The sequence below is a fragment of the Crocodylus siamensis genome, chromosome 3 (assembly GCF_052110815.1).
Source record: "Crocodylus siamensis isolate JL-2025a chromosome 3, ASM5211081v1, whole genome shotgun sequence".
NCBI classification, from domain to species: domain Eukaryota; kingdom Metazoa; phylum Chordata; order Crocodylia; family Crocodylidae; genus Crocodylus; species Crocodylus siamensis.
This window is the reverse complement of record NC_143397.1, coordinates 215355436-215382593: the sequence shown is the minus strand read 5'-3', so window position 1 is coordinate 215382593 and position 27158 is coordinate 215355436. Positions and strand designations below refer to the sequence as shown.

Genomic DNA, 27158 nt, shown 5'->3' with positions numbered 1-27158 from the left:
TCCTTCTGGCAAGGTAAGGGAAACCCCTGCTAAATTCTGTGGGTACAGTTCTGAGCTATTCAAACTTAAAGCTGATTTAAGAGAACAAGTCTTTTTGTATGTCTGATAAAATAAATCTGGATACTCTGTAGTTGTAAGCTGCCTGAAAAAGATTTGTAGACAGTTTTGTGAGACATCATCACAATTCAAATTATACAGAGCATCAGTGCTTGAAAGGTATATAACATTGGCTTACTGTTTCCTCTGGCACATCTCTTTCCATTTACCTTACAAAACTGATATTTCTGTTCCAAATGGATCTTTAAAAACTGAAGACTTCTGGCTCTTGGTAATTTTTTCTTAAAACATAAGAAAAAATTACCAAGATAATTTGAATATTATCTTGAATATTTTGAATATTTTTAGCTGTATGTCATTAATTACATTTATGCAAGTTTTTAAGTTAGATATGAGGAAAAACTCTCTCACTAGGAGGGTAGTTAAGCATTGGAACAGGTACCCAGACAGGCTGTGGAATCTCCATTCTTGGAGGCTTTTAAGGCCCAGCTTGACGAAGCCTTGGCTGAAATGATCTAGTTGAGGATGGTCCTGCTCTGAAGTGGGGGTTGAATTAAATAACCTCCTGAGACCCTTCCAATCTTAATTTTCTATGATTCTATGACAGCTTTCTAAACAGAAAAGGGTACCTTAACAGAACTCCTTGTTCAGTTACACAAATTGTGTTCTTGTAGTGGAAGAACAGTAGTAGTTGTTATGGCTTGGAGCAGGGGTGCTTCTTCAGCCACAGCCCATAGGCCAGATCCGGGCCCTGGCACCATGTCATCCAGTCCATGGGGAGTCCCATCGGCAACATGTAGGGGATACACACGAGTGCACGTGCACCCCCTGAGATTGCCTGTGCACCCCCTGAGAGAAGTGCTGGAGGCATTTCCAGGTTGCTGCTGGCACTTCCGCTGGCAGTGGTGATCAGCTGCTGGAGGACCCCCCAGTATTAGGAGGTACCAGTTGCCCATGGGGAGTCCTACTGGCTGTGGCCCTGCATGCTAAACTAGGGCACACAGAACAGCAAAGGCCCAGTCCCAGCACTCATTGCCCTAGAGTCCAGGCAGGTGGGGTATTGCAGGGCCCAGGGCTCAATCCTGGTGTGCAGGGTGTAATCCTTCCCATGGACCAACCCCACAGGCTTAGAGGACTTGTCTACACTACAGAGCCTCTTTGGTAGAGAGGTATGGTACCAACTTCTTCGTTGGTATGGCTGCTAAAGCCATGTTGGCAGAGGCCCTTCAGGCGACACAGCACATGACAACATAAGGAATTTTGCCACAGACAAAGCTACACTGTCTTCCAAAATGACATAACTTAATGCATCTTTCTGTCAGCACAGTGGTATTTATTCAGGGATTCTGCAAGCATAGCTATGTTAGCTAGGGGCTTTCATTTCTTCATACTCCTCACTCACAAAGTTACATTGGGAAAACAAGCAGTGTAGACTTGACCAGGAATATTATCACTGTTGGCAAAAGTAAAAGACCCTGTAAATAATGAAAATGCTAAATGAATTGAACCATGTATGTCCTGCCCTATTTAAAACAAAACACCGTTCACTTAGTCACTAAAGTCAAACTCTTAAGATTTAAAAATCAGTTTAAACAATAATAAAACTAGGTTCCCTTCAACTAAGATCTTTTTCCTAATAGGTGGTATCGCATTTACATTGAATTAAGCATAAAATCCTGCCTGAATTCTTTATTCATCCTTGCAATATTTTTTCAAAAATCCCCAGCCAAACTTCAAATTTGCTGGCCCAACCTGTACTCCAAAAAAAGGACACAACAGTCCTTTATTCCCTGAAGGTAACTATATAGCTGCACAAAAGCATACAGAAGCAACTAGCAAATAATCTGCAACATCTTGCTTGCTAAAACTAATTCAGAGAGACAACTAAGGGCCAGAATTGTTCCCAGTTGTTCTGCAGGCTAGCAGAATAAAAGAGAGGAAAAAAGAATGTTCCTTTCCCTTGACAAAGACCTAATCAAGCTTTCCCTTTTAAACATGAACCAGACCCTTATGCTGGTCCCTACAGGGCCCCATGATTTAGTACAGACGGTCAAAAAGTCTAAGGCTGAATCGATTCAGTCTTTGCAGGTTAATCTAAGATGCGCAGATTAAACCAATAAGCAAGTGAACAGACATTCACTTTTGATTCTAGAAATGCAGCCACATGCCGTCAGTGGCCCAGGCCAGAAGCCCGGGGGCACTAGAGCATGTCTCCGTACTCAGCTGAAGCAGACAGCTTGGGTCAATGCTAGCCTGTCCATCCTGTGAGTGGGGTTTGTGGGGAAGATGCAAAGCATCCTGGAATACTGGGGGACTATGAGTTAACTTGAATCTGGAGGGGAAGTGGAACACAAGTTCAGTAAACCAATTTAACCTAAATCAGTTAAGTCTGACACTACATCCATCCTGGTTTATCTTAAACTGGCTTTGACCATTTTGAAAGTGGCTCATCTGCACTGAATATCTGTTGTGATACAGATTTGAACTGGTTTCCGATCACTTGCACTAGATGTAATTTCTGTCCCTAGGCCAAGTATTTACAGCCCCTGAAGTCTCAATAATAGTCTAGGTATTGCCCTGGTTTGGAGTTCTGTAGAAACATTCTCACAGGTCTTTCCCCTTTACCTGTTATCCCCTTCTGAGAACAGAAGGCTCTGTTTAGAGACACAACAATGTGGTCAGGTGCCCAGAGTAGCTGCCACACGCAGGATCAGTGACTTTCCTGTTGCTGCTATACCACTGGCATGATGTGCAGCTGACACTGCAGCATAGCCAGGCCAGAGTCGTGCTCCACCTCACACTGCTGCTGTAGAGCACAGTGCTGGTCCTCCCCACTGCACTGCAGCCCCAATCCCAGCCGGCAATGCAGAGCAGCATATGGTGCCTCAGTTGCCGCTGCCAGTGGTTCCACATGAGATACACTGCATGCATCTCATGCTGGAGACTATCCCCACTGTGTTCCTACAGACCACCATTTTGTAAATCCGGGCAGGGGACAACTGAGGGTTCCCTCCCACAGAGGTGGGGGGAGTGAGAGCTGTGGGTTGGGAGTGATGGGCACCAGAGGGGGCATGGGGACTGTAGGTCAGGAGTGATAAGCAGACGGGGGGCTTCCAGATGAGCATGAGGGGCACCAGGAGGGGTGGGGGACTGTGGCTCAAGACTGATGGGCATCAGGAGGGTCAGGGGACTGCAGAGCCGGAGTAAGGGGCACTAGCAGGGATGGGAGGGATATAGGGTGGGAGTGAAGGGTACTAGAATAGCCTGGGGATGGGGCAGGGGGCTGTGGGTTGGGAGTGAGGGGTAACAGCAGGATCAAGGAACTCTGGGTTGGGAGTGAGGGGCACTGAAATGGTCAGCGGGGGGCAGAAGACTGCTTCAGAATGGAGGGGCACAAGCAGAGTCACCAGCTTGGGAGTGAGAAGCATGGGCAGGGCCAGGACACTAGCATATTAGGGTTGCTCAGTGCCGCAAAGCAACAGGGGACAACCACACCTGGAGCTCTGATTTTCCATGATTAAAAAATAGCAAAATTAAATGGCATATTTTATTATACTGATTAAGGCACTGGTAGGTTTCCAGAGTGCTTTAAAATTGTAAATATACCAGATGCCTATTAAACTTCTGCTTAGAGGTGTGGGGGGGGAAGTCCTTTGTAAATCCAGATTAGAACTGGTCTGATAAATGCTGAGCTGGGTGTGGGGGTTGATGAGCATTTGGAGAACAGGGTCCCCATCATGCAGTGCTCCCCTGCTTCGTTGATCCCAGAATTCACTGCAGTCTCTGCTTCAGGCTTTCTGTTCTCCATCTCTCATGTAAATGAATGGTCATTTGGTTCCATCTCGGATGCCGGCCCATGAGGGTGTCATCTGGACACCCAGCTGGATTCAGAGGTATTCTGTTTAACTGTGTGCTTGTGTCTGACTGTAGTTATTGTTGCTCTGATGAACTGATTCTTGGCATATGAGGGTATCAGCCTGTCCATGCTGATCAACCTGGCCAAATCAGGCGTGTCATGTTAATTTGTGTGTGTTTGTGTGTATGACTGATTTGGGGTCTGGAGGAACCCAGCCCCATTGAAACTGAGTCCTGTAAGATAGCTCCATTGGGGGTGAGGGCTTGCAGAAGGGAGAGACACAGCTCCGTATAGAAACACAAGTACCACAAGCAGCACATTAATAGAATTACCAAGACCCTAGAAACATATCCCTAATAAATGAGCACACCCCAAAGTAATGGGCAAATCTGGTAACACCCCCCACCCAAATACCCTGTCCCCAGCCCAGGCTCTGGCTGTCAGCAGCTACCCAAAATCTGGGCCAGCTGCAAACATCTGCTGCCTCTCCACTCCAGCCCCAGCACCAGCCCCAGCTGCCTCCCAGCCCCAGCCGCCTCCCAGCCCCTGGCCCAGCCCTGGCCTCCTGGGACGCAGCACATACTGGCAATATTCCTCACTGTGCTGCCATCGTGCTTCTGCAAAGCAGTGTTGGAACCCAGCATGGCAGAGCACAGCGGGGGGCGCAGAAAGCTGCCTGCTCCCAGCTCCCCACTGCCCTACCACACTTCCCCTGGCCTCGGCCCCAGCTGTCTCCTGGCCCCAGGCTCTGGGAGAACAGCAGGTGCCGACACTGCGCCTAATGGGGCCGGGGCCGCCAGGTAGGCAGCAGCTGTTTGTAGCCTCCCCGCTGCAGCCAGCCCTGGCTCTGGGTAGCTGCTGATAGCCACGGAGCCCAGTCTGCTTCCAGCAGGGCTTGCCGCATCCCAGCTGCCTGCTGGGAATAGCCTGGGCTCCCAGCTAGCAGCAGCTACCCAGAGCTGGGGCCGGCTGGCTGCAAACAGCTGCTGCCTCCCCAGGCCCAATGCATGCCAAGGAAAATGGCCTCGCATGCCATGCACGACAAGTGCCGGGGGTTGCTGACCCCCGCTCTACACACTTTCCACAGCAACAGACCACCATTAACAAGCCACTACTGTCATACCTGCAAGGTGAGGTACATACTCACAGAAGCAATATAGCATTTTCATAATTCTAAATTATCAACCAGAATTCATGTCATGCATGGCTTCCTCGTCTGTGCATAACTGCACCTATGCACTACCCAATACACAGGGACTGATCCCTACTAGCACAAGTCACAAGAATGGAAGTTGGACCATGGCATCAACCCACTATCACTTGACAGCAAAAGCTGGATAGACATGGAGGAGTGCAGGTTGCAATGCCAAAAAGCACATTCCCTTTATTTGCCAAAGGCTCCAACTGTGCCCTGTTTAGGGGCAATATAAAAGTAATACATATATGCATTCAATAAACTGTATATTCTATAATAAGTAACCGTCGGTAGTCTGTGTCATTAATTATTGAACATTAAATAGAAAGTGGGTGTTTTAATTTTTGCCAGTTTTCAATTTCAGATTAGAGGATGAATTTTGGGTAATTTTCCACATAAGGCAACTGAGAAAGCCACAGATTTCGTAGATTTCATAGACACTAGGGCTGGAAGGGACCTCGGGAGATCGTCGAGTCCAGCCCCCTGCCCAAAGGGCAGGAAGTCAGCTGGGGTCATAGGATCCCAGCAAGATAAGCATCCAATTTACTCTTGAAGGTGTTCAGTGTAGGTGCTTGAAACACCTCCGCTGGCAGACTGTTCCAGACCTTGGGGGCTCGGACAGTAAAGAAATTCTTCCTTATGTCCAGCCTGAAACGGTCTTGCAGGAGTTTGTGACCGTTCGACCTCCTCATCCCTTGGGGTGCTCTGGTGAACAGACGTTCCCCCAGATCCTGGTGGTCACCCCGATAAACTTATAGGTGGCCATCAGATCACCCCTGAGCCTGCGCTTTTCCAGGCTAAAAAGAGTCCCATGGCTCTCAGCCTGTCATCGTAAGATCTGTTTTCCTGACCTCTGATCACGCGCATGGCTCTCCTCTGCACTCTCTCAAGCTTCTCCACTTCCTTTTTGAATTGTGGAGCCCAAAACTGGACGCAATACTCCAGCTGCGGCCTCACCAAGGCCGAGTACAAGGGGAGAATGATGTCCCGGGATTTGCTCGAGAAGCATTTATGGATGCAAGTCAGCGTTTTGGTCGCTTTACTAGCCGCAGCATCGCATTGCAGGCTCATGTTCATCTTGTGGTCAATGATGACCCCCAAGTCTCTTTCTTCTGTAGTGCTAACCAACGTAGCACTGCCGAGCCTATAAGGGTGCTGCAGGTTTTTCCTCCCAAGCTGGAGAACCTTGCATTTTTCGGTGTTAAACACCATCAGGTTCTCATCTGCCCATTTCCTGAGCTTCTCCAGGTCAGCCTGGATCACCCGCCTGTCCGCTGGCGTGGATGCTTTGCCCCAAAGTTTGGTGTCATCGGCGAACTTGGCCAGTCCACTCCTGACTCCAATGTCCACATCATTAATGAAGATGTTGAACAGGATGGGTCCCAGGACAGAGCCTTGAGGGACCCCACTGGTCACAGGGCACCACAATGAGTGACTGCCATCAATAACAACCCTCTGGGTCCGACCACGAAGCCAATTTCCCAACCAGCGGATCGTGGTGGACCCAAGGCCACAACTGGCCAGTCTGGCCAAGAGGTGATCGTGGGATACCAGATCAAAAGCTTTTCTGAAGTCAAGATATATGACATCAATCTCTTCTCCCTTGTCCAGGTGATAGGTCACCTGGTCATAGAAGGAAATGAGATTGGTCAAACAAGACCTACCCGCAACAAACCCATGCTGGCTGTTCCTTAGAATGTTAGCCCGGGCCAGTCCCTCAAGGATGGCCTCCTTAATAAACTTTTCTAGGATCTTCTCCAGGATAGAAGTCAGGCTAATGGGCCTGTAGTTAGCCGGATCCACTCTCCTCCCTTTCTTGAAGATCGGCACCACATTGGCCTTCTTCCAGTCTTCAGGCACTACACCAGAGCGCCAGGAGTTTTCAAAGATCCGTGCCAGGGGCTGGGCTATGACGCTCGCCAGCTCCTTGAATACCCTGGGGTGCAGGTTGTCAGGGCCAGCTGACTTGAAGGTATCCAGCTTCTCAAGGTGTTCCTTCATGAGGTCAGCATTTATGGAGGGTAGGGGATCCCCCTCACCCAGATTTCCCTGTCCCATTGCAGGCATGGGCATCCCGTGTGACTGATGAAAGACTGACGCAAAGTACCTATTTAGTAGGTTGGCTTTTTCCTGGGCGTCAGTTGTCAGTTGCCCCATCTGCTTTAGCAGGGGTCCAACATTGCCCTTGCTTTTCCTCTGGCTCCCCACATATCTGAAAAAGGACTTTTTGTTGTCCTTGATGCCTGAAGCTAGTTGGAGTTCAGTTGCAGCCTTGGCTTTCCTGGTTTGGTCCCTGCAGGACCGGACCAGCGCGGAGTAATCCTCCTTGGAGGTGAATCCCATCCTCCATCCTTTGTAGGCTTTCCTTTTTAGCCACAGTAGGTCCGCTAGGTCTCTGGAGAGCCAGGGGGGCTGTTGTGCCTTCTTGCTGCCTTTCCTCCGTGTTGGGATAGATTTAGCTTGTGCATTAAGGATCGCTTCCTTGAGAAGCAACCACTCTTCTTGAACTCCCATCTCCCTGGGGTCATGGTCCCTGAGGGCCTGACCGACAAGCCTCTTGAGCTTGTCAAAGTCGGCTTTTCTGAAGTCAAGGACTTCTGTGTTGCTGACTGACTTGCCAGCTTTACGGCGGATGGTGAAGGTGATCAGCTCGTGGTCACTGTCACCCAGCTTCCCATCGATCACTAGGTCGCCAATTAGGTCATCCCCCGTAGCCAGTACCAGGTCGAGCAGCGCTTTGCCTCTCGTTGGCCCATAGACTTCTTGAGTCAGGTAGAGGTCATCCACACATGAGAGAAAGCTTTGCGACCGCTCGGATTTTGCTGCGTGATCTTCCCATGAGATGTCCGGGTAATTGAAGTCACCCATGACAACCAAGGTCCTGGAGCAAGCGGCCTCAGTCAGTTCCCGGGCGAACTCCTGGTCAAGCTCAGGACTTTGAGTGGGAGGTCTGTAGTAGACTCCCACCGTTGTGTCCCCTGTGCCGTATTCCCCACGAATTTTTACCCAGAGGGTCTCTAGCTGTCCATGCCGGTCGCCAACATCAGCTTGCAGGGACATGTAGCTTTCCTTCACATAGAGAGCTACACCCCCACCCCTTTTGTCAGCACGATCCCTCCTGTACAGGGTATAGCCCTCTATCCCCGTGGTCCAGTCATGGGTGGAGTCCCACCAGGTCTCCGTTATCCCAATGACATCATATTTCTTTGCACTGAGCAGGAGGACGAGCTCGTCCTGCTTGTTGCCCAGGCTCCTGGCCACAATGACGTTGTGACAATAAAATCCGTTCTTATAATTAGAACTATTATAATGTCATATATTCTTTTGGCCTCAATGGCAAATAAACTTGTCCTGATTCAACACATCAACAGGCCTATCTATATGAGTCCAGGCTGATACACATGGATAGGTTCCAGGTTTAGGACCAAATTTAATAAGCTCAAACCTTCTTGCTTTGTCCTATATAAGAATGTTTCAGACAAACTTCCCTGCTGTTTAGGGTCCACAGAAGGCTGCAAAAAGGTAGTTGCAGCCTCTGAGAAAAAAAAAAAAGCAATGCAGTAGTGCCCTCAGTTGATAACTGCTATTAATGCACATTTATAATCAAAACTAAACCCACCACTTCAAAAAGTTATACCATTTTTTTCCCCAAAAAATGTCCTTAATTTTAGTTGTTTCAATACAACATAGTAACAAGCAATAGAAGATACAAAGAATTTGGGCAGTACTGAGGAAGAGATATTCTTCAGTCTGGGAAACAGGGAGCCATCACATGAATAATTTCAATGACAGAAACAGCAAATCCAAAGGAACTGAAAAGTTATAGTAGTTGAAACAAAAGAATTTCAGTCCCCAGTCTCAGTAGTGACTCAAAATAGCCAAGCTGTTAAAAAGAACATGACCCAGAACATTGATTAAAGTGCACAGTAAAAGACTGTCACCTCGTCCAAAACAAAGAATGCACTGGAGAAACACACAGTTTATTGGTATATCAGGTTAAAATGTATTTATCAGAGGACACTGAACACAAAATGACATAAAGATTCAATTAAAAATTATGCCATTTGCATGTGGTGTAATTTCCTTTTGACTCTAGCAATGGATTCTTCTTCGTCTTCCCTCATGATCAGTGGTTTAGATATGGTACTAAATTAACTCAAAAGAATGGCCATGATTTGTATAATACTCCAATCACAACAGTGTGCACACTAGTAAAATTGTGCTTAAATATGTGCCTTTTAGAAACAAAAATTCTTCAGCAACTGGAAGGAGACTGACAACTTTGACAAGCACATTTTGATCAACCAGATTGGCTATGTTACTTTTGGTACCTTGAATGGAATATTTACAACACATAAACACTAGTTTACGTAAGTTTGCCATCTCCAGTTGGATTCTGCTGGATTTCTATGCAACTCTGCATATTTATTTTGTTTTCACTCACTGCTCTGTAACATTCATGGTATCAATTTTTGCAAGTTGCATATACTGCCTATACATTTAATCTAATAACGCTACACAAAAAAAACTTTGTTAGTGAACAAATTATAGGAAAATAATACTTACTGCTGTTGGAAACACCCGAATTCTGTTTCCCGCTACATCTAGAATTCTTAGTTTCCTCAGTTTGCAAAGCCCCTAGGAGTAAATGGGTAAAAAACAATTTGGTAAAAAAGGGCGGGGAAAGACCAGTAAGTTAAACTCCTCATAGATAAGAATGTCATCTCAGAGGTATCACTCAGTGATGAGATTGATGAAGAAAGCCTGAGTTATCTGATTAAAAAAAGAAAAAAAACAAAGAGGAAAACTCAAAATGAATTAGAAAGAAGAAAATAGTGTAAGAGCAATGTTGCAGCCAAGATGATCTTGAAATTACGCAAGAAGCAAGCATGTCTTAGGGTGATAGCTTTTATCAAACCAACTATGTAACTGAGCTAAAGTTAGACAAGCTTTTAAATGAGACTGGATGAAGAATACCTTGCATTTGAAAGCTTATCTAATTTAATCCAAAATATATAGTTAGTCCAATAAAAAAAAAATATTACCATAAGAAATCCTTGCCTCTCAAAGTTGTCATTTCTGTTAACACTAAAAAAAAAAAATCAATCCTGAGTTATTTTTCAAAATTTCCAAGGACCTTTATCTCCCAATCCTTCTCCACCTTATTATGAATTAGTTATGGTGCAATACCTACACATGCACCTAGGACCGCAGCACTTTGAACAAAGGTGCTAAAGTGCAGGGCTAGACATCCAATACCTCCTCGTCTCAGTCACAGCCTCTTTCTTTCATTACAAAGGGATCCAGAGTAGTCTGTAAATTCACATTTCTCAGGCTCCTGTGTTCAGTAAACAAAAACTTTTAAATGGAGCGCCTGAATCTCTAAAATTACCAATAGACCCTATCTCCCAATCTCACTCAATTACCATTTCTTAACATAATTACTCAATTACCATGTCTTATTTCTGGTGGAACATGGGATAGAAAGACATATAAGATTTTACTTTATGCTGTTATTTTTTCAAGTTTTTTCATTGATAAATTAAGTAGTAGTTACAAGCAACTGCCAAGATATAATGGTATTAACAGCCTTTTTTCAACATTTTCTATTATAGCAGGCTTCATAGGTGCATTTTGTTTAATTGGACTGACATTTGCAGGTAACAAAGGTAATATACAAATAAAAAATAAACATAGTAAACAAAATAAACAAAGATCAAATATAAACTTTGCATGTTCAAAATCTTATTTTCTTCTCCTTGATGTACATACTGTTGAGCACCCACAGAACAAGCAACAGAACAAGCCTCAATCAGAATAGCCTACTACAAAAGCTGTACAAATCAGACTTGGTCGCAATAGTATGTATGCCATACTCCTAAGACCTGAAGTTGAAGACCATTCACTTATAGTCATAGAAGAAATATAACTTTATTTCTTCTGATTAGTTTAGAATGATATATTTCTCCTTTATCTTTACTTCTAGCTAAAAAGGAACACAAATAAAAGCTAAATACAACTAAACTTAATGTAAGATAAAATTTCTCAATGGGCCCTCATTTAAGGTCTAATTTTCCAAAGGTCTGGGGCTTTGTACATCTGCACATGGCATAAATACATAACTTACTAACTGTGCCAGCACTTACGCATCTGCATATCAGACAGTAAAGCAGCAGTGTCACAAAAGAAAAGTCCGAAAGCAAGGAACCTGATTCAGAATAAAAACTAGAGGCTCTTCCTTCTCCCTAAAAGCTAACTGGAATATGCAAGAGCTCAAGAGTTTTAAGATCAGTTATGTAACACATTTTAGATGTTTACTTTAGACTTCACCAAGGCAAACCAAGGCTTCTAATTTTGACTCAGGAAATGTTGTTATATGTTTGGCCATTAAAAGAGGTAAAAAGTTTTGATGATAAAACAGACTACAAAAGTATTTAAAACTTCATTTATTTATGCCAAATCCTTCCTGAAGCAACAGAGCTATGATACATTTCATTAAAGGCCCCATATTTTAAGAAAGCTCACATTATTTATTTAATGTCCAGCATTTCTCAAAATAATTAATAAAATGAACTTACATTAATTGCTTCCAGTTATTTGTTCAAACATCAAGTAAAGATTCACAATTAGTGATGTTACTGAATTTTATTTCATAAAATTACTTCAAACCTTTACTTACAGTATAAGAGAGAAATTTTAAAATAATATTTCCCAGGGCACTAAGTACCTGCAGTTTCCCTTAACTTTCAGTGAGTGTTCCGATTGCTCAAGCCTCCTGAAAGTCAGGATACTAGTTTGTTACTAGTTAGTTACTAGTTAACAGGTTTTAAAGTACAGATCTCTTGCTTGATTTTCTAAAATTAACAGAAAGAAAGTTTTCATAAATGGCCCCTCAGTCTCTGTACTCACAAAAATTAAAACAATACAAACACGTGGCATGAACGTAACTTACCAATTTTGCCAGCACTTGCAAAGCAAAAATTTTATGGCTACATGGAGTCATCATATGATAAATTAGTATGTGTATTTACAGTCTGAATTACTCTGCAGTAACTACCCATGTGGATAGTCTGAACCGATAGTTAAAGTCAGGTAACTTATCTTGCTTCAAAAAATGGGACATCTCACATGTACTACAGCATAAGACTGTGCACATTGATAACTACCATGAAGTAGCTAATACGTAGCAAATTTATGTCCTAGCCTGCCTTGTGGTAAATTGTTTATGTTGCCATACCTAAAGACAGACAGGATAGGTGCCTGTGCTTAGAAAAGGTGGGCCCCTACTTGTCCATTTTAGGCTTTGTTCCTATTTGCAAAGATTAATAAATCAGTTTTAAATTTCTATTTTCCAAATGTCCTCAAGAAAAGTATTTAAATAAACATCTTTGAGAGTGAAATTATCAAACATGTTTTAGTGATTGTAGGCATGCATTGTTAAGGTACTCTGGAAAACACACACCATTAAAGATTTGTTATTCAAATGTTTTCTTAAAATATGTACATTAATTAAAAGACAAAGTATGTTAGCGCAGGATTACTCACATCTGGAAGAACCTCTATCTGGTTTCTTGACAAGCACAGCATCCTGAGGTTTGTCATGTATCCAATTTCTTCAGGTACCATGATAAGACAGTTGTAGGACAGATGGAGTTCAGAAAGCTTTTCCAGGGAACATAGCTCTTTGGGAATACTTCCTATCTGATTATTATTTAAACTCATGTATTCCAGATTTTCTAACCTGTAAAATGAATAAAGTATTTTGTTGCACAGACTTAATATAACCTAAATTACAGGGAATAATTGAAACTTTTATTGAAAAGTTTCCTATACAGGGATGTGTTCTATTTTTCATGACATACCTGTTTAAATATATTTATATGAAACATATGGTGGGCAGTTGTTAAGAGATTTAAGTCTACTATAAAGTATTCATATGATATGTAAATAGCAATTAATCATAACTTGTCTGACTGCTTTTATTACAGACTCTCAAAACAAAGGATTTGGCTGGGTGTGGGTACTTTTTGGAGCCATTTAAAGCAGACAGGAAATGCCTTCTGAATTCCAAATATTACATATATAATAAGATTGCATGTAGATGGCTTATAGACAGAACAGATTTCGTCCTACATGTCAGGGTGGGTCAGAAAATGCAAATAAATGAAGAGAAATGAAAATCAAATGAAAATGCAAGAATGAAATAATGTTTATTTTTAAATAGTTTGTTCTGAAGTAAATCTTAATATTTTTCCAAAAGGAAAATATCTTGGGCCATACTCAACAAGGAAATCAGCAAAATAACAGAGATGAGAGGTGTAACAGGCACAGCGGATGAGAATAGCTGATGACTGCAAATGTTGATAAAGGTTACCATTGCAAATTTGTTCGTTCTAATTTTGTTTTTACTTTTGCTGAATGTACTGGAGCTTTTTCACATTTTCCTCAATGCTGCTAAGACAATTTTGATGTGCTTATTTTTCTGTTCAAAATGCACTGAAAATAATTTAGAATGTCACTAAGAAAAAGCACCTTTACCCAACTATGGAAAAGAGAAGTTAAACTTCCAGGTCAGAAAATCTTGACTAATTAAAGGGAAGGAGGGCTTCTTCTTCCAAAGAATTTCTGGATAGGAACAGATGCCCTATTCTGGAACTAAGGAAACTTCCATATTCCCCAGAAATGTAAGAGATGAGTTAGTACACTACCTGTTGGGTCCTTGGGCACAATTTCTAGATGGGGTGAAGATGACTACATGTGCAATCTACACCAGCCAACCACTCTGCAAGTAGAAAGGATCAGGGGGTGGTGATGCCTAGAAGAGCCACTTGAACCAGAAAAAACTGCCATACAAACCATGCTCATTTACTGCCCCCATCAGTGTACAGGAATCCCCTGTCAATGAACATGGGGTGGTAGATAGTTGAACAGCAGATGGCTGGGGTTGCATTAGCATGGCCTCGGCATCTGTGGACTCAAGATTCTTCGAGCTCACCTCAGAAAGCCAAAATGACAGCTTGGGCTCCTAAAATCTGTGAAGTTCCTCACCCTTCAGAACTTTCTTGCCCTTAGGCTTGTCTGCACTACTAATGTGTTCCTTGTCCGGGTCATGTCCAGAATTAACCGTAAACCGTGATTCAATGCATCATGAAATATAACTGTATTGTGACTCATCCCGTGCCAGGATCATTCTAAATTCTTTGTAGAAAGAGCACATAGTATGGTTGACACGCATGTGGAAGCTCATAAACCTAGGTATCTTGTATCAACACCTGGAATTCCTTGGCTTTGTGCCCTGCACTGCTGCTCATTCTGCTGGGGTCCCCTAGCAGCCAACAGCACAGCGATGGCATCATAATCATCCTGGCCACATTGGCTTTCTTGAAGTGTTTGCTGTACTTTTGCCTTCCTTTCCAGACTGCAAATGAGAACCTCCTCCTGGCTCCAGTTACTAGCAGCGCAGGCTGCAGTGGAAGCACTGCTGAAGGCAGAGGGTAGTGAAGTTATGAAATTAAGAAGATGAAAGGTCTTGGAAACATGTTCAAAATAGGATCTAAACCCCTACAGAAATGTCCTGGATGAAACAGGAATTCTCTGTAGTACTACAATTGACGAAACAGGAATTCTTTGTAGCACCCTGTAGCACCATATATAATCTCTGAATAGTTACATATAACGTTACAGCCAGGGTGGAAAATTATTTGGGCCCTGGGCCACATAGGTTATTTTGGTGAGCGGTTGTGGGCCAGGTCAGCACCCAGTCCCCAGCCATGCAACAACTCACCAAAACTCCTTATGTGGAATGGGGCCCCAAGAAGCTTTGTTCAGGAGCAGGAGGGGCAGGCAAGGCTGGGATCACAGGGAAGGTTTGCAAGGTGGTGACAGTGTGGGGCCAGGGCTCGAGCAGGGTCAGAGACACAATCCACTGCCAGCATGCCCCTGCAGCGGGCATGGGTACCACAGCCAGAGGTGTGCAGAGAGTGGACTGCAGCCCTGCCCTGCCCTGCCCCAGCCCTGTGCCCAAGATTCTGGCCCCAGCACCAGATGCAGCTTTCCACCCACCTGCACATCCTGTCCGCGTGGCTCCCAGGAGTTGTATCTGGTACCAAGACTAGAATCTTGAAGCAGTGACAGCGCAGGGTTGGGCAGAGCTGGAAGCCATTGCTGGGCCTCACTGGGAGGCTTCAGCGCCTATGAGGGGGAGAGGAGGGCTGCGAGCCCCACGGAGGAGGCTTGGGAGGAACTTAGCCTCCCTCTTTCCTCCCCTCGCTTGGCAGTGCACAGCTGGGGGAAGAAGGATGCACCCAGCAGTCACTCCACACCCTGACACTTGCAGCAGCCAGGACTGGGCTGGAGTGAGGGGAGGCAAGTGATGCTGGGATCACCTGCCCTGTGCCAGCCTGCAGCTCACCCTAGGATGCCCACAAGGTGGCAGCAGCCCACAGCCCTGCCAGCTCAGTGTGGGATGGAGCAGTGCAGGGGCAGTGGCAAAAGCCTTGGTGAGGGCACTGCATCTGGGACCAGGGTTGAGGGCTGATCTCCATGAAGACCAGCCCCAGATGCAGGTCCCTGCCCAGCTGCCCACGGTCTCCATGGAGATTGGCCCCTGGCTCTGGTCTTGGACACAGCAGCTTCACTGGGGCTTCTGCCACTTCCCCTGCACTACTCTGCTCCACCCCACACTTACCCAGTTGGGCTGGGGGCTGCTGTTACCATCCAGGCATTGTGGGACAAGCTGTGGGCTGGGATGGGATGAGGGTACCCCAGTACCATGCACAGGGGCCAAGGGACCCACTGCAGGCCAGGCAAAATCACTCCACTGGCTAGATCTGGTCTGCGGGCTGTATTTTGCCCACCCATGCATTAGGTCTCTTGTTCTACCAGAATCCCAGAGTACAGAGCTCAGAGCCCAGTTAGGACTGTGGACTGCAGCTCTGCTCACTGCAGCAGCAGGCACCAGTGCCCATTGGTCAGTGACAGGCTGTTGAGTTGCTCTTCCCTGGTGGCAGTGCAGAGGAGCAAATCCCTATTGCCCCCTAGTTAGAGTATGCCTTCATGGCAACTTTGCAGTGCTCTAGTTAGGGAGCTCTGAACCCCCCTATATATAGCACTATATTTTGTAGGGCTACAAATGCACATCTGTCCACAGCCAGAGTGGCCACTTCAGAAAGGACACAAAACAAATACAAATACTACTGGGTAAAAACAGTTAAACTGGGGAAGGACTGTGGAGATACCCTGTTCCAAATACTTTCTGCACTGATATGATTTTAACCCCTCACCTGTCCATGGCTTTTTAAAACCAGTAACAGACCACTTCTGGTGCCTTCCCTCATGGGTAGAGTTAAAGGAAGGAAGTTGGGAGAGGTTGAAACTTCTGAGCAATAACCTTTTCAAGAGAAGGGCTTTCGCGTCCCCACACATTTTACATCACCTAAAGCAAGAGGGCCCAGCCATAGTACCAATAATGATTTTTAATTTCACAAATTCAAGTTTTGCAATGATGTTTACAACTTTACAGTGCAAAATATTTGGGGGAAAAATGTGTTCTAAAAGGACTTTGTGATAAAATGTAAAAAGAAATGTTGTTATTGTACCTCAGTTCATTCCATAAAGCACAAAAGTTACATCTGTGGTACTCAAAGTAAATATTTTAGATGTTCTAGTTCAGCATATATTAAAAGATAATACACAAACATCAACATACTCAAAGACAACATTAAAAAGATTGGTTCTTGAACTCTAAGAGCTGGATCACAACTGTTGTTCTCAATCTTTAAGTGTTTCCAATTATATATTAATCCACAGGAATGAAAAGACCTCATCCCATATCCCTTTCAAGAAAGGCATCAAAAAGACAACCTGACTGTGAGAGAGAAAAATTAAAAGAAAATAGTGCAGTGCTTTAAAAAAATAACAAGTCAAAAAATTACAATTTCATTTCTTGCTGCTCAGCTATATAGTAAAAAGTCATAAAGCTTCCCCAGCAATTAGAAGTAGTAGTTTGTCACAATGATGATGAGGTAAATAATACATCCAAACCAAATACATTGTACATTAATATAATTTGTACAGCTTTGAGAAATTCTTTCATAATCAAAATTACCTGTGTATTTCTGGAGGAAGATATTTAAGCCTGTTGTTGTTCAAATTCAGAAGTGTCAGTTTTTCTAATCCATCTGTTAAGAAACACATCCTTAATCCAAAAAACACACAATTTATATTCTTTGTCGACCGGAATGTTTATCATCACACATTCTCTTTCTCTCTCTCACAAATACTGTCATAATCACCCTCATTTAGGAGGATAACATTTTACACTTTACTTTCCTAACAGTGTCTAGAAGATTGTATGAAAGCCAGGGATTTTTAACAGATGAATTTTCCCTTAAAACATTAGATCTGTAGACTACTTCTTCAACATACTTTCTTAAATGTTTACAAATTCAGATTCTCTAAATTAAAGAACAGAACCCGCAACAACCATCGTACAGACGTGCTAAAGTCATTGGGAGCCTTGCCTACATAAGAACTGCAGTATTCTAAAGTTTTGTTATGATCCATGAATGCTACAACTATATATGTAGTTTATTGTATGTTATTTCTGTTGACAGAAAAGCATGCTAATAAATTTATCTTGATTCTGGTAGTGATATAGTACACTGATTTGGGGATGCAATTAATACTTGCGCTGACCCCCCGTTTTAATCTTTTTTTTTTTTGCTTTGCTATCTAGTTGTTAGAGACTGACATTCATTCATTTGACTCTTGACACAGACTGGAGTGCTTTACACAGATTTTTTACAATATCCTTGCTCTTGAGCTATGCCATTTTCTGAGACTGTGAAGAAGCTGAAATAGTTCAGATTTTATTCTGAATGTTTTGCTCAGGTCTTTCTTCAAAGATTCATGGCTTATAACAAAAAGAGAGACCACTGTGATTCATTTAGTCTGACCTTCTGAATAATATAGAGCACAGGACTTCCATGAATTATAGTTTTAACTAAAGAGGAGGTTCTCAAACTGTGGGTCGCAACCCCCGAGGAGTTGCAAGCAAGTTAAAAGGGGGCCGCAAACTTCCCAGAGGGTACACATGGTGGTGCAGGGAAGTGGGGGGAGGCAGCGCGGAGTGGTGGATGGCAGTAGCAGCTGCTGTGTGCAGGCTCCCTGCTGCCGCCATCCAGCACTTGGGGTCACAGTATCACAAACTTTGAGAACCCCTGAACTAAAGTATTTTAAAAATTGGGAAAATATCCAATCTTGAATTTAAAATTTCCAGTAATGGAACTATTTCCTACAATTATTTTGTTTCTGTTTAAAAAATTGTGCTTTTAGTCTCAAATTCTAGTTACAGGATCTTTTTGGTACTAAACTGCAGAGCCTTCAAGGGCAGATTAAATCATACTTTAACCTTCTCTTTTATAGCCTAAATCAGTTCAAGTCTTGTGTCTTTCACTCTTCCAAAGCATTTCTTCCAATTTAAAATAATTTTCCTAGCTATTCTCTTTTCCATTTTTTTAAATTATTTTTTTACTTAAAACTACTGGGTAAAATTCAACTCCTCAGCAAGTAGGCAGTGCCAATTACTTTGACTTTACTTGCACCACTGAAGAATATTTTGTGAATATTCAATATTAAAATTAGCCAGTGGTCAAAAGACATTCCTGATAAGAGTTTCCAAACCCTTACTAGGTATTATGCTAAATTTCTTTATTGTGCTTATTATTATTTTATTTTTTTCACATTCAACTGATTCATAAGAAATGTTACATATAACTGGCTTACGTACCACTGTGATAAGTATACTGAAAAAACCTAAAGTGAAATATTCAAACAAAAATTCAAGATCAATTTGTTCACACTTAATTTTACTATTTGGCAAGTTAGAATCCTGTGATTATATTCACTATCACCTCCACAAGCTACAAGCATCTTACTAATTATGCTTCCTAACACTACTTTTATATGTATAAAGGACTCATTAGTATGGCACATAACTAAAGATCAGTGTTTTTGACAGATTTGAGGATAATAAATTGCTGAAACAGCACAATGTCTGCATTTCTCCAGACTAGAGGATTCTGCCCCACCACAAACTGGTACAGCCTGTGATGAACGTATAGACATTCCACATCAGGGTTAGGGACAGAAGTTATACATAAATTGGCTTAGGTAATCAGAAACTGGTTTAAACTTGTAACAGAACAAGAGTTCAGTGCACATAAACCAGTTTCAAAATGGCTGAAACTGTTTTAAGATAAACCTGGTTGAATGTAGTATCAGACTTAACTGATTTGTGTTAAAACAGTTTAAGAAACTTCTGTCCCAGACCCCTTCCTGGTTCAAGTTAAATCATAGTCCCCAAGCATCCCGGCATACTTTGCAGCCCTGGGCTGGGCTGTAGAGACTGCTCCAGCAGAGAAGGGTTGTGGGCTGGGGGGGGCCGGCAGGGCAGGGACTGCCCTTCCGCCCCCCGCAAACCCCAGCTGGGGTCTGGGGCCAGGGAGGAGGGTTAAAACCCTCTTCCCCTGAGTACAAGGCTGCCCTGTTCTGCTAAACTTACTGTTGGCTGTGACTCTGGACAGGAAGAGGAAGTGATGAGCAATGCTGCAGAATCCTGCTGCCGTGATTCTGGACTGCAAATCCCAGAGACTTCAGGGGGGTCAGGAAGAGGAAGGAAACGCACAGCCCATGCTGGCTACGTGCCAGAGCCATGCTCTTGTACCCCCCAGCTTTGGGCCTGAACCACTGCATATGGCTGTATTTCCTTAATCAAAACTGAATGTCTATTCACTTGTTAGTCAATTTAATCTCTGCATCTTAAACTAACCTGCAAAGACTGAATCGATTCAGCCTTAGGCGTTTTGACTGTCTGTACTTAGCCAAGAGGACCGTGTGTAGATGAAACGAGATGCATGTGTGCACAACACTCGAAAGCAGGCTAAATGCTTTTTCACCACTTTAGTGGTGTCAGTGTTTGCACACCTCAGTGGCATACTGCGCATTAATTCTACCTGCTGTAGGAAATTCAGTGATGTAATGCACTTTAAATGACTTGGAGCGCAGCAAACTAAAACTCCTTCGAGGAGTTTGCTGCCCTACAGTCACAGAGTGAAGCACCGGGCTCCATGCAGCTTGGCAGCTCCATAGGAAGCCCTGCAGGCAGCCTGTCAGCAGCCCAAGAAAGCAGGCTCTACCCAAGAAAAGCAGCAAGCCTGATCTCAACCCCCGGAGCCTGCCTGCCTGAGCTGCACGGGGACCCAGTGCTTCCCTCCATGGCTGCAGTGCCCCCTGGGACCACCTGAGCCGGGTGTCACATGAGAGATGGACTCCACCAGCTGCCCCACCCCTGCAGCCCAGGGACTGCTCTGCCTCCCCTTCCCACTGTAGAGGCAAGTAAGTCAGCAAGGTGCATGACATGGGGTTTTAATCAGCCCTAAATTGAAGCCGTATTTTATAAAACCCAACACTTCAATTTAGGGCCCCTGTTTTGTCTACACGTGCCCCAGGACTATAGAAGAAGGTAACCATGGGGAGTTTGAAAGGAAGGCACACATACAGTAAGGACTGATTTTTAAAGGAAAACTGAAGATTCAGGAGTTAAAAACAAGGTAGGAAAAAAATGGAGACAGGAAGAAAGGAAATAATAGGAAATGTACATATTTATATAGCACTTTCCATCCCCAGTGCATCCTATATTCAAGAAACCTTTCACACACAACCTTGAGCTATTGTCACTTCTGGGACTGACTGTAGCAGCTGTTTAACTGTACAAAACACTTTAGAGTATACAGTAAAATAAACAAAGAAGACAATTAGAGAATAAGCATACTATAATTTCTCCATGTACCCCATGTAAGTGCATAGCCTTCAGACTAAGAAAAATCCATGCATGAATATGGAACATGCATTTATCCAAATTTAAAGTCCACTCAATGATATGGTATTAGCAGCTCTAAAACTGACTGGCTGCTCCATTTCCAGGCTTCTGATAGCAGCTCCCACGGTAATAATTAAAAACTCTGAAAGGAATCAGTTTCAAGGCTACCAGTGTTACAGCACAAACAGCTTTTGAATAATTTTTGCTATGGATTCAGGGGGCTGCAGCTGCACCCCATTTTGACTGTGAAGCATATGCACAGTAAGCTCACTAGCTTCTTTGGCACAGCTCCAGAATCCAGGGAGTGAACACCATGGCTTCCCTCCATCCCTGTTTTTTCCCTGCCATCAAATTTCATAGAATCATAGAAGTAGGATCAGAAGGGACCTTATAGATCTTGAAGTCCGACCCCCTGCCTGGGCAGGAGAAAAAATTGGGCTCAAATGATCCCAGCTAGGTAGGCACCAAACCTCCTCTTAAAGACCCCCAGGGTAGGAGCCAGCACCACTTCCCTTGGAAGTTGGTTCCAGATCCTAGCCACCCTAACTGTGAAGTAGTTCTTATGGAGAACTACTATTCGGCAGCAGGCAAAGGGGTGAGGGACTCAGTGGGAGTAGCAGCGGCACCAGTGTTCACCACCTAAGCTCTGGTGCCATCTCAAAGCAACTGAAGCTGCTCTGATAAATGGAAGAGTTCAGAGTATGGCATAGCCAAAGGGTGAGGGGAAGTGGTGGAGCCACATGCTCCTCATACCTCCCCCTGGATCTGTGCATGCACAGCACTGTCAGTGATGTGATATTAAAAGCCTCAAAACTGCCCGTCTCCCCCTATTCTCAAAGTTTTTAATAGTAACCATCAAGGTGACTACGAAGTAGACAGATACAGTTTGCATTTACTTAACCAGAACAGTACTGAGTTTCAAAACAGACAATAGAGCCAAAAGCTACTGAGCACTTAAGGTGCTTACTATCTTAAGGGATAAGCAGAAACCTAGAGTTCACTGGTGCAAGTAGCGAACAACGAATTTGGACTGGCAATGTCTTGTACAGTTAAGCAAATTCTGCACTGATCCAGTATGCATAAGTGGAGTACAGTACAGTACACTGGAGTACAGTAAAATGTTGAAATAGTAATTGCATATCAAGCTGGGGGAATGGCTTAACCTACCACCTCATGTATAGTATGGTGCATTTTAGAAAAATTTACCTACCTACAGTTTTGGGCACACAACATACAAACAGACATGCATATGTACATTGCTGCAGGACTAGATTAAGGAGGGATGTGGCAGAGCAGTCACACCTCCCTTCTGCCACTATTGTCCCCAGCTGAGCCCAACACCCTGCACAGCCTCACCCTACACCTGGAGCCCCTGGGCTGGCATGGCACACTGGGAGTTTAGCAGGGTGCAGGCACACAGAGGAGGGGATGCACCCTCTGCTACCACTGATCTGGGCATGGGGAGGAGCCCCAGAGCCACCTCTGCTCTGCTCCAGGTGCAGACTGAGACTGCACAGAATGCTGGGCTTGGCCAGAGAAAGTACCTATTCCTTTTCCCCCTCTCCCCTGGTCCCCACTACATCCCCCTCCTCTTGCCTTTCATACTGTTTCCAGAGCTGCTTCTGTCCTACTCTAGCCAGACTCCAGTAAGCAGCTACCTGTTGTTCCAGGCTTGGCCAGGGACAGCCTTGGTGGCAGTTTCCTCCTTCCTGCATCTACTCCCAGCCAGGAGGGGGATAATCTGGGAGGGGCAAGTAGGAAGCCCAGCTACTGCCACCACTGTCCCCAGCAGAGTCTGGCACCCTATGCAACTGCTCCCCACAGCCACCCTTCCCCCCATCAAGAAGAGTGGCTCTGGAGCTTCCTACATGCCTAGGTCAGCCAGGGACTATGGCAGTGGGGGCAGTTTTCCCCTTCCTGCATCTGTTTCCTGCCCCACCCCGTAGAGTTCCCTGCTGGCTTGAGGACTCCAACCACACTTGTCTCCATCTTCCACCATGGTCTGAAAGGCAGAGTGTCGTACCCCTCTTTACTAAATCTGAGATCCTCCCCTGCTCCTGTATACTTCATATCAGTTTGGTACACTGGTACAAACTGCACTGCTGTTCAGAATGAACTGAAATCCAACTTTTCCAGTGCAACTGCACACAGCTCATGCTGTCATAGTGTCTCAGCACTAAGTGGTGGGGAAGTGGGGAAGCAGGTAAAATATCCTATTTGCTGTCAGCAAATAACTACCCCAGAATAAACTGTGGGTACATGACACTAACAGTGATGTAGTTTCCCCCTGATTTTTTCCCTGGCAAATTCTAGGTCAGATTTAAGTGAGTTCACACAAGTATAAGTATGTCAGATGTCTGGGGCCTATGAAGCATCAAGCACAGGCAACTGGTCAAACAATAACACCAAAAGGTGAAGGGTCACTAATTCTGTCCAAGCTAGCAAATCCTGTGTGTCCAAAGCATTCCTCTGGTATTAACTGGAATTCAGTTAGATTGCTCCTAATACCTACAGTTGCCAATGGGCAAATAAATAAGTTGGTGAGGTATTTTAAAAACCCCACCTACATACAAATTGCTAACAGGTAACTTTTTTGTTCAAACATTAGGGTTTCCAAGAACAGTATAATAAAAAGTTTATTCCAATGTGGGAAAAAATACATTGTTTACCAAACAACACTATTCAGACTGAAAATTTTAAACATAAACTATTAAATTGTTAAATATTTTAAGTTTAAATATTTAAATAGCTTGCTTTGATTTGACATCAACTTACCAAATATTGCTGGTGATATGGTAGTAATTTTATTTCCAAATAAGTGAAGCTTCTGTAGTGAACTGAGATACTTCAGCTGTTCTGGAACTTCCTCAAAGATATTGTTTCCCAAGTTTAGTTCTGTCAACTATAAAAAGAGGTTATAAACAAATAACCATCTAGCTTGCTGCTACCTCACAACAAAAAGGCAGCAAATACAAGCTAATCAAGTTTTAAAACATAGATATTACTGGGAAATTCAGAATTTAGAAATTTCCCTTCTATTCCTTCTAAACTACAAAAAAAATATCTGACACACGCTTACCCCAACATTAACAGAATTTCATATATGGGAGATTAGATTTAGGAAAGTTCCATTTTATTTTTCTATGGCATTAAAAATAAAGAAGCTAATTCATTACCAGAGACGTATATAACAAAACAATACCTCCAAGGAAAAGAGCTGGATTCTGCACGTTTATCCAACATTAAGGCACAGCTGTAACCCCTATGACTTGGATAGTTACTTGTGTAACCTGAAGTTTTAAACTGGAATTCGAGTAACTTCTGGAGGGATCTATTCCAAGAACTGCTGTACTGGGTTCAGCATACATGTGTATATGTGCACACTCCCAAAGAAAACAACTCCATGCCAATATAGAAAACCTCACACAGGTTTATATGAATATTTATATATTAATAATATCCAAATCCCAGAGGCTACTAAAGATAAATCCAAGCATAGAAGACAAAGAGCTTTCCAGAATCTCATTTCCAATGGCCTGCCTCTAAACCTCCCCAGCTGATACTGTAAGATAAGAATCACTTCAAACCCGGCTCTCTCCACATAGAATAAAACACCTTTTAAGTTATGGAAAAATGCACATAACATTTCTTGACACAGTTACAGTGGGATGAAGTTTTCTAAGTAACCTACTTTGACCTTAGCTTGAGCGTACAAAGGCAGGTGATTTAAAGAAAGGCATGTTTGGGTACTGTTTCAGGTTACCTTTAAAACCTGTAAATCAATGGACTGTTATGTTGTCCTAAACATTTCAGAGCAGTCACAGGTTGAGGGTTACTGTGACCTGCACAACTGTGACTTGCCACAAGAGGACCTTGCAGGCAGGAGTGTACAGGGGAGCCAGGACAATCCCTTCTCTCTGGTGGGAGAGGAAAGTGGCCTGCATCTCTCAGCAGAGAAACTAGCATGGGATCTGTGGCTTTCCTCACTCCCCTGCCAGCAGGAACAGGAGGGGTGAGGGAGCTGTGGGTGCAAGAGGAAAATCATTGAAAAAGCAAATTCCCGGATGTCGTTCTCCCCTTATACTCGGCCTTGGTGAGGCCACAGCCAGAGTACTGCATCCAGTTTTGGGCTCCACAATTCAAAAAAGATGTGGAGAAGCTTGAGAGAGTGCAGAGGAGAGCCATGTGCATGGTCAGAGGTCAGGAAAAGACATGACAACAGGCTGAGAGCCATGGGGCTCTTTAGCCTGGAAAAATGCAGGCTCGGGGTGATCTGACAGCCACCTACAAATTTATCAGGGGTGACCACCAGTATCTGGGGGAACGATTGTTCACCAGAGCGCCCCAAGGGATGACGAGGTCGAACGGTCACAAACTCCTGCAAAACCGTTTCAGGCTGGACATAAGAAAGAATTTCTTTACTGTCCAAGCCCCCAAGGTCTGGAACAGTCTGCCAGCAGAGGTGGTTCAAGCACCTACACTGAACACCTTCAAGAACAAATTAGATGCTTATCTTGCTGGGATCCTATGACCCCAGCTAACTTCCTGCCCTTTGGGCAGGGGGCTGGACTCGATGATCTCCCGAGGTCCCTTCCAGCCCTAATGTCTATGAAATCTATGAAACTGTTTGAAGTGAAGGGGGGGGGGGGGGGGAAGAAGAGGAAGGTGTGACAAAAGTGGTTTGTTTGTTTTTTTAAAGGACCAAAAACTTGTACATATTTCCGTGGACTGGGTGAGGGGGGAGTTGCTTTCGTACCAGAGCCGAGACTCAGCGGGACCAGCACATGCCACACAGAGGAGGAGCTGACTCCCTTCAAGTGGCAGCGGCCGCCCACCCCCCGGTCTCCATGCCCGGGCTCATCCTCTCCGGAGAGGCCCCGCGGCACCGCCCCGGCTGCTTGAGCCGGCAGCGCACTGCGGACCTGCCCCTGGGGCTCAGGACCCGGTACCGGGGAAGCTGGGAGCCCGCTGCCCCGGTCCCAGGGCGCCTCCAGGCCGGTTTGGAGGTCACCCGGAGGCGCCGCCTGGAGCAGCGGGCAGGGCAGGACAGGACAGGGACGGTCCCTCACCCCACGCAGCGAAGCCAGCTCGGCGGGCAGGCGGCACAGCCCGTTGTCGCGCAGGCTTAGGCCGCGCAGGGCCCGCAGCGCCCCCGGGCCCCGCCGCAGCCGCAGCGCCCGCAGCTCAGCCATGGCGGCCCCGGTCACGCACCGCACCGTCCCCATAGCAACGGCGGACGGGAGGGGCGGGGTCACGCGACGCGCTCTCCAGCGGGCGGGAACTCCGCGGCTCTCAGGAGCTGCAGGAGGGAGACGCCGTGTCCCATGGCAGAGCGCGCCCGCCCCGCCGCCCTTACACTGGTGCCGAGCTCCAGGCAGCCAGGAAGCCCAGGGGGAGAGGGGAGGGGTGTCTTCTGGGCCATCTGCAAGCCTGGGGGGGACGTGGGTGCCTCAGGTCTAGAGTAACCATCACTCCAGGTCCAAAAAGAGAGCTGGGGACACCTCACCCCAGCCCACAGCCCCATCCCCGCTGCCCCCCCCGCCACTATGCTGGTGCCACACAATCCCAACCTGCAGCCCCCTGGCACTCAGAGCCCACGCTCCTGCCCCATGGCCCTGCCCCCCCCATCCCGACTGGGATGCAGTGCAACAGCTCCAGTTCGTGGGGGCAGCGGTAGAGCAACTCCATCCCTGGCGCAGGCTGGAAAGGAGGATGCCTGTGGCACCCCTGCCTTGGGCTGGGGCTTCAGTGCCACACCAGGAGGCTTGCACACACCTACCCTCCCCTAGGCAGTATCTCCTGGGGCCACCTGGCCCTGGCAAGCAGAGGCACCTGCCCTGCTGTGGAGCTCCCCACTGCATTCAGAGGGCTCCCTCACCCCTTCCCCCACTGAAGGGCAGGCACCTTCCCTGCCCTGCTGCAGCCCCAGCACCCAGACAGCTTCCCCCAGTGCCACCACCCTTACCTCCAATTGCTCTCCCCTGTTCACACCGGCAGAGCAGAGCAAAATCCCAGAAGGTATTTCAAAAAACTGCCCCAGCAGAGATGGGAGGACTCAAAAAGAGGACATGTCCAGGAAAACCCGGCCATATGGTAACCACTGGCAACAAATACATCGCCTAAGCATAGCAGCGCACCCCCTGTGAAGAGGCTGCAGCTGGTCGCCGCTC

At 45.3% G+C, this 27158-nt stretch overlaps 1 protein-coding gene across 2 annotated transcripts in view; it reads right to left on the bottom strand.

Moving 5' to 3' along the window:
• The window catches only part of LRRC69 (leucine rich repeat containing 69), a 58961-nt gene extending 32498 nt beyond the window's left edge, over window positions 1-26463 (bottom strand). Inside the window, exons 1-5 of one of the 2 annotated variants that reach the window (XM_090040314.1) lie at window positions 26058-26463; window positions 23764-23890; window positions 17215-17287; window positions 12654-12849; window positions 9675-9746 (exon numbers count right to left, since the gene is read on the bottom strand). In XM_090040314.1, the coding sequence (XP_089896440.1) occupies window positions 9675-9746; window positions 12654-12849; window positions 17215-17287; window positions 23764-23890; window positions 26058-26213 (624 nt within the window). In that variant the 5' untranslated portion in view covers window positions 26214-26463. The remainder of the gene's footprint in view (window positions 1-9674; window positions 9747-12653; window positions 12850-17214; window positions 17288-23763; window positions 23891-26057) is intronic. The other variant, XM_090040315.1, reaches the window with a different exon arrangement.
• Window positions 26464-27158: the final 695 nt, after the last annotated feature.